General features: G+C 37.8%; 3 protein-coding genes across 3 annotated transcripts; 2 read left to right on the top strand and 1 right to left on the bottom strand.

Annotated features, from left to right (window-relative positions):
- Positions 1-224: 224 nt before the first annotated feature.
- Positions 225-2,938, top strand: LOC103962712 (probable galacturonosyltransferase 9). Its single transcript, XM_009375466.3, has 3 exons — positions 225-563; positions 870-2,108; positions 2,339-2,938. Exons 1-3 carry the CDS (start codon positions 390-392, stop codon positions 2,612-2,614), a joined length of 1,689 nt encoding a protein of 562 aa, XP_009373741.2. The 5' UTR covers positions 225-389; the 3' UTR covers positions 2,615-2,938.
- A 1,654-nt stretch (positions 2,939-4,592) lies between these two features.
- On the top strand, positions 4,593-7,510 carry LOC103962710 (6-phosphogluconate dehydrogenase, decarboxylating 2). The gene is made up of 2 exons (XM_009375463.3): positions 4,593-4,791; positions 5,759-7,510. Exon 2 carries the CDS (start codon positions 5,767-5,769, stop codon positions 7,231-7,233), a length of 1,467 nt encoding a protein of 488 aa, XP_009373738.1. The 5' UTR covers positions 4,593-4,791; positions 5,759-5,766; the 3' UTR covers positions 7,234-7,510.
- Positions 7,511-9,162: 1,652 nt separating this feature from the next.
- Positions 9,163-9,869, bottom strand: LOC103962763 (protein SOB FIVE-LIKE 3-like). The gene has a single exon (XM_009375536.2). The coding sequence runs from the start codon at positions 9,713-9,715 to the stop codon at positions 9,341-9,343; it is 375 nt and encodes a 124-aa protein (XP_009373811.2). The 5' UTR covers positions 9,716-9,869; the 3' UTR covers positions 9,163-9,340.
- Positions 9,870-10,503: the final 634 nt, after the last annotated feature.

Below are 10,503 nucleotides of genomic sequence, written 5' to 3' on the forward strand. Positions count from 1 at the left end.
GGAAGATCCCCTTCCAATATAAACTCTCTTATTACATGGTCTATGGCGCACCCCGCATCCAACACCTATTATTATATTAATATTTTTTATTAAATAAAAATGAAAACACCGACACGAAAATTAGATCTCTCCTCACTCGGAAGTTTGATCTCTACCACGCTCTCACACATGGTCTTCTTCTTCACACCCAGCTGAGATCTCACACACTCACACACTTCCAATCACCTTCTCTCTCTCTCTCTCTCTCTCTCCCTCTCTCTCCTCATTCCACTTTCCAATCAGCTGAGAGACAGAACTCAAATTCTTTTGCTGCTGCTAGAGTCAAAACACCATTCGATCATTCTCCGTTTTGAGGTCGAGGGCGCTCTGATCGGAGCTTGGTTGCTGCAATGGCGGTGGCCGTGCGAGGCAGCCGTGGCGGTGGCGGGTCGGGTTTTGGCGGGTTCAGCGTCCGGAGCTTCTTCTCGTATCGGATCTTTGTCTCGGCTATGTTCTCTCTGCTCTTCATTGCCACGCTCTCTGTTATCCTCACCACAAATCCTTCGACTCCACACCACGACTCTGTATGTATTACCCTCTCGTCCTCAATCCGTTTTCCATCGTTTAATTTTGTAATTAATTGTGACTTAGATTGAAATTTCGATGCTTTAGCAAAACCCAGATGTCAATTTCACTGATTAATTAGACCCCACATTCTAATTTCTAATTTTCATATTTGAACAAATCCCAGATTGGAAAAAAAAAAACCCAAATTAAGTAAAAAGTGAAAAACCCATGTAAAAATCTTTGACTAAAGCAAAACCCAGATGTTAATTTTTTTTCAATCGGATAGGATTGAAGATTTAATCTTGATGTTTGATTGACTGCAGGCACTTCCAACAACTGGAAACGCGTACATGCGTAGGACGTTTTTAGCTTTAAATTCTGATCCATTGAAAACAAGATTAGATTTGATATATAAGCAAGCCAATGATCATGTTACTCTGGTGAATGCTTACGCGGCTTACGCCAGGAAGCTTAAGCTTGAGATATCTAGGCAAATGAGAATGTTTGATGATTTGGCGTCGAATTTCTCTGATGTTCAAATGAAGCCGGGTTACAGGACCGCTTTGTTTGAATCAGACGGTCCTTTGGATGAGGATGTTTTGAGGCATTTCGAGAAGGAGGTGAAGGATAAGGTCAAAATTGCTCGGTTAATGATTGGGGAGTCAAAGGAGAATTATGATAATCAGCTCAAGATTCAGAAGTTGAAGGACACCATTTTTGCTGTTAATGAGTTGCTTATAAAGGCAAAGAAGAATGGGGCATTTGCAAGCTCGATTGCTGCAAAATCGATACCAAAAAGTTTACATTGTTTGGCCATGAGGCTTGTTGAGGAAAGAATTTCACATCCGGAGAAGTACAAGGAAGAGGAACCAAGCCCCGAATTTGAGGACCCAAGTTTGTACCATTATGCAATTTTTTCAGATAATGTCATCGCTGTCTCAGTTGTGGTACGATCTGTGGTGAATAATTCCAATGAACCGTGGAAACATGTCTTCCATGTTGTTACAGATAGGATGAATCTTGCACCGATGAAGGTATGGTTTAAGATGAGGCCTGTGGAACGGGGTGCATATGTTGAGGTGAAGGCAGTAGAAGATTTTACTTTCTTGAACTCTTCATATGTGCCAGTCTTGAGGCAACTTGAGTCAGCAAAGTTGCAGAAGTTCTACTTTGAGAATCGGGCAGAGAATGCTACCAAGGATACACAAAACATGAAATATAGAAACCCCAAGTACTTGTCAATGTTGAATCACCTTCGGTTTTATTTGCCGGAGATGTATCCCAAACTGCACAAAATTCTCTTTTTGGATGATGATGTTGTGGTTCAAAAGGACTTGACAGGATTATGGAAGATCGATTTGGACGGGAAGGTGAATGGAGCCGTTGAGACCTGCTTTGGGTCCTTCCATCGGTACGCACAGTATGTGAATTTTTCACACCCTCTGATCAGGGAAAGGTTCAATCCGAGGGCATGTGCTTGGGCCTACGGGATGAATATATTTGATCTTGATGCTTGGAGGCAGGAGAAAAGCACCGAGCAGTACCATTACTGGCAGAACTTGGTAAGTGTTTTCTTATGCTTAAATTCCTTGCGTAGGGGAAGATTAAGTGCCATTTGGGTTAGCATTTTTGAAGTACTGTAACTTTTATTTGCACAACACAATTTGTAATTCACTTGGAAATTACTACCCAAATGGCGCCATATAAAATTGAAGCACAATTGTGTTGTTACCAGTTGAGTGTTGAATACAATCATACAATTGTGAATAATTCTTGTCCATGAATTTTGCAGAATGAGGACCGGACTCTCTGGAAATTGGGGACTCTTCCTCCGGGGCTGATTACCTTCTACTCGACAACAAAGTCGTTGGACAAATCGTGGCATGTGCTTGGGCTGGGGTACAATCCCAGTATTAGCATGGACGAGATTAGAAAAGCTGCGGTCATTCATTACAACGGAAACATGAAACCTTGGTTGGACGTTGCTATGAACCAATACAAGAAACTCTGGACTTATTATTTGGACAATGATATGGAATTTGTTCAGATGTGCAATTTTGGCTTATAGATAAGAAAAACCATCTTCGCAGCTCCACTCCAAGTTCATCAGCGAGTCACCGCTATCGTCTGTCACTACAACCTCAGAGCAAAGCTCGGTGAGAAATTATGTCTTGGTCTTTTTTGTTTCTGGGAAAAGCTGTCTGTTATGCTTGCCTTAATGTTGTATCTGTTATTCATGTGAAGCATGGGTCGTAAACAGCCAGATTGAGAATGTATACGTAGCAATTCTTATGCACTTTGCATAATATGTAATTCATCGATTCAGACTACTTAAAACCTTAAGCATTCATCAAGTGAAGGTACATAATCTATGCCGTTTGTTGTTTATGAATGTTCTTAGTATTCCTGCTAATGTTATTACATAATCATTATTCATTTATCAAATTTGGTTGGAAGGTCTTATTTGTAGGACATAGCTACGATTCATATACATTCACCATTTAAAAAGTCGACTGTTTATCTAAAATGGTTTATGAGATAGCCATAACTTCTCATTTTGGTTCTTGAAATTTAAAATTGATATAAGTAGTCCTTGAGATTGTTCACTGTCAATCGTTTTAGTCATTTCGTGAAAAATCTCTGTTAAATCAAGGTTAATTTTGTCAAATCAACATTCCCCCTGAACATGTGGTTTCTTCAATTTGACATAAATTTTTCACAGAAGGGACAAAATTATTGACAGGGATAATTTCAGGGACTACTTCAATTAATTTTAAATTTGAGAGACTAAAATTAAAAGATAATTTTGACTAAAAAGCGTCCAGTATGACTTTTTTTCTTTGGTTGCATGTCCAAATGTTAAATGGTGAATGTAGAATTCTTGTGATTGTAATTGACGGATAAGAATTGACATTGTAGTGATGCAAACGTGTACGCAATCTCCTTACATGGTGAACGTACTAAGTAAAGGAACCGGATCGCATCCGGATTTAAGGAAATTGAGCTCACTAATTAATGAATCTGAACTGTTAAAATTTAATTTAACGACTACAATTATTATAATTTTTAGAGAGATTCTCTATTTATAATCGCTGTATCAAATTTCAACGATCTGAATTTTTTTTATTAATGAGCTCAGTTTATTAGGATCCGGAGGAGATCCGGTTACTTAAGTAAATACAACTGGTGGGTTATGCAAAACGGGTACTTGTGGTGATGTGGGTGCTTTGCAATTGGTCACATCATGTTGAGATGGGTAATGCGTATGAAGAATGCATATATTTGCAATTGGGTTAGTAATTTAATTAGCAAAAGTGCCCACCCAAACCATGTCCAGGTCAGATGCATATGCTTTCCTAGATCCGTTTCAGATTCTTATCATATTTAAAAATTAAAAAGTTAATTAGTTAAAAATGGAGTTGCCTTTCCTTTCTCTGGCCTAATGAGAACACATGTTTGCTCACCTTGCCATTGGAATAGCAAAAATAAAATGATATACGCGCATCATTTTTCTTCTCATACAAATTTTCTGTTATTTTTGTCGTCGAATTATATAAATTAAATAAAAATAAAATACAAGATTAAACAAAATAGTGTAAATGTAAAAAAAATATTGTATGATTATCATTTTTTCAAGAATATGCATGCAATGCTCGCCTCTCGAGACAAGAGCATGAGGAGCATCAAGGTAGGAGTTCACATACAAAAATCTTGTTACAACTTCTCATTAAGAGAATGAGATGCATTGTTCGTCTTTTTTTAAGAAAAAAGAACACAAACCACAAAAAATTCTTTTAAACCAATGAAAACTTTTATAAAAGCTTGTAACTAAATGAGTTAACGTTATTTGACCATGCATTCGAAATTTTAAGTTCGACTCTCGTATCTCGTGTACCGCTTAACAATAGTTGAATATGATGTATGGTATAGGTGACAAATGGTGAACGAAGTTATGATAATGCAGGTAAGAGTAAATTGAATTGGCGCCAGTCAAATGGTGTTACGTTGGATGGACTTGCCATATCTCCACGCCTAACCGACCTTCAACGACGGGGTGTCCACCTCACCAACCGAGCCAGTGGCCAATCTTGACCCGCTACAGTATTCCCTAAATGCCATTGAAAATCTTTTCTTAATATAAAAGCTCATCACTTTCCGCCTACCCCAGATCTTTGATTTCTTGGGTTCGCTCGATTTCCTCAGATTTTCAATCCCCCTTCTCTCCTTACAGAAGAACACTTTCAGGTTCGGATCCTTTTGCTTTCTGGGTTTTGATCAAAACGTTCCCTTTCACTGCTCTACTTTACTGAATGCAATTACAGCCATTAAATTATTTGACTGACTGCGGTTAAAAATCATAGCTTTTTCTGAAACTTGATTGGTTGCCATGATTTGGGATTGTTGATCTGTGTTTCCTTTGTTAGTGTTATTCGGTTGCTCATAATCTTGACGATGAATTTCGTTTTGCACTGATTTGTGGATTCTTGGAAATTTTCAGATTGATTAGATCATGCTTTTTAGTTCATCCAGTCATTTGGTTGATGGGATGTGGAATTTATGATTTTTATATTAATATGATTGAATTTTGTTTTAGATAAGTAAAAGAGTAAAGTGGGTCTGGTTTAATTTGGTTAGCTTCAGAGAACAATTGGACTGTAAAAGTGAGGGCTTAGTGAGGCAATGAAAGTTTAGTTTTTTTTTTTGTTTGTCCACTGAGTCGATCGGAACAATTGGACTGTAAAAGTGAGGGCTTAGTGATTCAAACTGGGGTAATACCTTTGTTCGTTAGATTGTTAGTTTAGTGTTATTCATCTGAGGATCAGATACTTAATGTTTAATCTCGTCTATGTTCTACAATACGAAATTAGTATGCAGGGCTTACCGGCTTAGTAAGTTGTTATGGGAGTATCATTGTTCATTACATTTGTTAATTTTGTTTAATACATTTGAGAGTCATATACATAATTTTCAATCTCATCAATGATATACAATGCTGCGATTAGTGTGTAGGCATTGGAATATGTGATTACCTGTGAAATTAATTTATGATCTATTGTTTTGTAATTTGAGCAATTGAAGTTTGTTGGATTTCATCAAAGCATCCTGACATTTTGTTTTTGGGGACTAAGGTCCCTCAGATCTGTACTTCGTATTTTGTCATTACATGGATATAAAATTGACGCTCTCACTAACAAATCCAAATGTCAAACAGGCAAAAAGATGGCTGCAACACCAAAACCTACAAGAATAGGCCTTGCTGGTTTAGCTGTCATGGGCCAAAATTTGGCTCTCAACATTGCAGAGAAAGGCTTCCCCATTTCGGTATACAATAGAACTACCTCCAAAGTTGATGAGACCGTTGAGCGAGCTAAAAAGGAAGGAAACCTTCCCCTTTATGGATTCCATGATCCCGAATCTTTTGTTAAGTCAATCCAGAAACCCCGTGTCGTGATTATGCTTGTCAAGGCTGGGGCGCCTGTTGACCAGACCATAAAGACCCTCTCCGTCTACCTGGAGAAAGGTGACTGCATCATTGATGGTGGTAATGAGTGGTATGAGAACACTGAGAGGAGGGAGAAAGCCATGGCTGAATTAGGTCTTCTTTACCTTGGAATGGGAGTTTCAGGTGGTGAGGAGGGTGCTCGATACGGGCCTTCTATGATGCCTGGAGGTTCCTTTGAGGCCTATAAGTACATTGAAGACATTCTTCTTAAGGTGTCAGCTCAAGTTCCGGACAGTGGTCCTTGTGTGACTTACATTGGCAAAGGTGGGTCTGGTAACTTTGTCAAGATGATTCATAATGGGATTGAATATGGCGATATGCAGCTGATAGCGGAGGCTTATGATGTACTGAAATCAGTTGGAAAGTTGTCAAATGAGGAACTCCAAAAAGTTTTCTCAGAGTGGAACAAGGGTGAACTTCTCAGTTTCCTGATTGAAATCACTGCTGATATATTTGGAATCAAGGATGACAAGGGAGATGGATATTTGGTCGACAAAGTTTTGGACAAGACTGGCATGAAGGGTACTGGTAAATGGACCGTACAGCAAGCTGCTGAACTATCAGTTGCAGCTCCAACAATTGAATCTTCTTTGGATGCAAGGTTCCTCAGTGGGTTAAAGGACGAGAGGGTTAAAGCAGCTAAAGTGTTCAAATCAGCTGGCTTTGAGGATAGCTTGAACACCCCAGAGGTGGATAAGGCAAAGTTGATCGATGATGTGAGGCAAGCACTTTATGCATCAAAGATATGCAGTTATGCACAAGGGATGAATTTGATCCGTGCAAAGAGTATTGAGAAGGGATGGGACTTGAAGTTGGGCGAATTGGCCAGGATCTGGAAGGGTGGTTGCATCATTCGTGCAGTGTTCCTAGACAGAATTAAGAAGGCATATGACAGGAATGCTGATCTTGCAAACCTTCTAGTGGACCCAGAGTTCTCGAAAGAGATCGTTGAGAGGCAGTCTGCCTGGAGAAGGGTGGTATGTCTTGCGATCAACTCAGGCATCAGCACCCCTGGTATGTCAGCTAGTCTTGCTTATTTTGACTCCTACAGAAGGGAAAGCCTGCCCGCTAACTTGGTCCAAGCTCAACGTGACTACTTCGGTGCTCACACATACGAAAGAACTGACATGGAAGGTGTTTTCCATACTGAATGGTTCAAGATCGCCAAACTGTCAAAGATTTAAGTCCAAGTTCTGTGACACATTCAACTCAAGCAGAGAACACTCCATCTGAATAATTTCTGCTGACGATTTTACGCTGGGCGGAGCTTCTGCCAACTCTTTTTCAGTGAAAATATTTATCCCAAATAAGTTTTATCAGTTTATTTTTCAAGACTCTGAAGTGTGCTTTGTTATGCTTGTGCTTTTGGCTTTGAAAGATGTAATTCTATTCAATTCAGGGGAACTCAAAATTTTTATATTTTTCTCAACTTCTGCAGCTCTAATTATATATTTTTGTGCATTTTTCTTGCAATTATTGACTTTTTTGTCTTTGCATGTGCCAAATATTCCTCAAATATTTACTTTGCTTTTGGGGTGTCAAATGTGTCCCATAAATCTGAATAATGTGCTTTCCATGTGCTAAATTCACTTTAAATGAACCAAATCTGGTGAGGCATCACAGCTGTGAAAATTGGGTCCAGAAAAGCCTAAATTGGTTGTACCCGTGCTCTACCTCTGTTGACTCTCAGCTAAAAAAATTGTATTCCACCTATCAAAACTTGTATTCATATTCACTTCAGTTGTACCAAACCATATTCTTAAGTACCAAAAATTTTAAAGTGCAACGATGTATGAATGACATTGTATAACTTAACAGCCGACTGAATGTGAGTTGAAGAATTTCAATATTGAAAATTCTAAAGTATATCAATGTATAGTTTATATTGTATAATTTAACGATCGACTGAATGTGAGTTGAATGAGCTGAAGAATTCAAATACTGAAAATAGTAAGGAAAATCGATGTATAATCAACATTTTGTAACTTTAGGATCGACTGAATGGAATTTAAACAAATTTTACCCACTGGGTAATCCACTTACAAGACATTTATATTTTATATTGTTTGTATAGGACTCCCCAAATACTAAAGTAACACAAGAATCTCTTGGTGAAAGGTGATTTTCTTATCTGATCTTCATGTTGACTTAATCAATAATAAGACAAAAGGCAAGGCAAAAAGACATGTTCTATGGTTTCTCTATTAAATTCAATCCTCACTTCCCTAAACAAATGTTTGCATGTGTTCTAACTACTGCTGATAACATGCAGATTTCTCCAATGCGGGACAAATCTTGATGGATAGTTGCAGAATGTGAGTAGCCGATCAATCTATACAATATATAGTCAGTCAACGGTTACTCATATCTCGCGATATTTAAGAATTAATGCGTATATTATTGATAAAACGTGCAAATTTGATGACAAATCACAGATTTTGTTTTTATAAGTGGTGGAATATTCTTTGGAGTTGGAAGTACAGCCCATATTTGGTACTTGCTTTGCTGTTGCATTTGCACACCTGTTGCAGAAACTACTCTACCAATTTTTGTTTTTTAATTTTTTTTGTAAAACTCTACCAATTCTTTTTCTGTCACAACAAAAAAACCTCAACATTCATAGTTGGCATTTGTCTTTCTATGTTGATCTTTTTCTTTCCAGCACAACTTGTTAACATACACACATTCTGCATAATAATTTCTAAGCTTTTAAAACCAGTACATCATTATTTTTATTTTATTTTTTTGCAGATGGCCACATGTATATATGCTTTCTGATCTTTCTTCTTTCCAGCAAATTGCTCACACTGTTTGCTTCATAGCCACATGAGACAGCGGCACTAACACTCCATACACAAAATGCATTATTGTTGAGAAAACTTGAGAGACAAACACACCATAATTTCATGCTTGCATCACAAAATACCGCCTTTTTTTCCGCCAGAAACTTAATTATTCCGAGATTAAAAGAATATGCTGTGACAAAATTTAACCTTTACAATTTCAACGGATGTTTGTCCGCGCTGATGAATGTTCTAAAAGAAATGCAGGAAAAAAAAATGTCTAATGAGATACAAATTAAAAATCGAAATAAGAACGGTGGAACCAAGAATTATCGTGGAAGAAAAGAGAAATATATATCCTTCCATTTGTGTATTCTACATGTAAGAACAAATATACATCTTCTTCTTCATTTGCAAGCTTATAGTTTTAATTAACAACTATAATCTGCAGTACCCTTTGAGCCAGGACTCGACGACACGATCAAAGTTTATTAGCGCTGATTTCACATCACTTCCTTTTGGTACTCTTTTCACCAGTTTTCTTCTCTGGTTTACTTGTGCTCTTGTGCCTAGATTGCTTGTTGTTATCGCGTTTGGAACGAGCGGTGCCTTTACCGTCTTTACTGCGCGAAGGCACGAGATCATGATGATGACTTGGGCCAGAAGAAGCATCAGAAGCCATTGAATCATCACTCTCGTTGTCATCTTTGCCAACTTTTTTTCTGGTGAGATATGCGATGTGATGATGGTTTTCGTAACCGACGTCTTCAATATTGCTGCATTCGGGCTCATCTTCTTGCATGGGAGAGCCAATGTATGTTGTCCACCCTGATTCACTGCTGCTGCATCCTTCTATGCCATAAAAAGTTCTGAAGGGCTCCATTGCAAAACGAGAGAGAGAGAGAGAGAGAGAGAGAATAAAGAGCTGCCTATGAATGCTAGAACAAAATGTATCGTACTGAAGAAAGCTATAACTATTAGTACTCTAAATAAACAAGAAAGAAGACAACTTTCATGGATTTTAAATTGGATTAAAGTTGAACAAATGGTAGATTTTGAGGACTCAAAAATCTGTGGCATGAAGCTTCCATTTAAGGAGGAAAAATATTATAAAATGAGGTTGGTCGATGGGTCTGTGATAAATATTATCTTTATTTTTCACTTTATATTTGTTTCTAATTAAATAAAACTGCCGACTTTTAGTGCAAAATACAGATGATCTCATTTTTTTACAAGCAACGAGAATTAGTGTCAAATCTAAAACACTTTAGAGTATCTACATAAATTCTATCTTGTCTAGGGAAAACATTACATTCCAGCACATATTCCTCAAACCAGAAGAATATATGAGACCCAGGCATGTCCATGACTCTCTGTTAGAACTGAACCTTTAAATCTGTGACTCAGCTCTTTATGAATATGGGATAAAATGCAGAGAACCCAACTGGGGATTGGGTTCTGTTCTTGCTTTATTTGATGTTGTCTTTCTTAGAAGAGCTGGACAAGATTTATGCTTGTAAATCCCAGTTAAAAGTCTCAATCATGCATGACTCATGAACAAAAAAAGAAAGTCTAACTACTGCAAAAGGCTTGCAGCTTAGTTAGTTAAGGAGCATTTAACTTTGCGCAGAGGCTCTAAATTTGATTTCTTTCTCTCACAGTGGATTGTAT

The sequence above is a fragment of a genome, unplaced genomic scaffold (assembly GCF_019419815.1).
Source record: "Pyrus x bretschneideri cultivar Hongxiangsu unplaced genomic scaffold, Pyrus_bretschneideri_v1 Contig13, whole genome shotgun sequence".
Classification (NCBI taxonomy): domain Eukaryota; kingdom Viridiplantae; phylum Streptophyta; class Magnoliopsida; order Rosales; family Rosaceae; genus Pyrus; species Pyrus x bretschneideri.

Excerpts from the sequence above, each read along its gene's own strand:
- LOC103962710 (XM_009375463.3), top strand. The coding sequence starts at position 5,767 with ATGGCTGCAACACCAAAACCTACAAGAATAGGCCTTGCTGGTTTAGCT.
- LOC103962763 (XM_009375536.2), bottom strand. The coding sequence starts at position 9,715 with ATGGAGCCCTTCAGAACTTTTTATGGCATAGAAGGATGCAGCAGCAGT.
- LOC103962712 (XM_009375466.3), top strand. The coding sequence starts at position 390 with ATGGCGGTGGCCGTGCGAGGCAGCCGTGGCGGTGGCGGGTCGGGTTTT. Across the intron at positions 564-869 it reads CGACTCCACACCACGACTCT|GCACTTCCAACAACTGGAAA; the intron begins GTATGTATTACC and ends GATTGACTGCAG. Across the intron at positions 2,109-2,338 it reads ACCATTACTGGCAGAACTTG|AATGAGGACCGGACTCTCTG; the intron begins GTAAGTGTTTTC and ends TGAATTTTGCAG.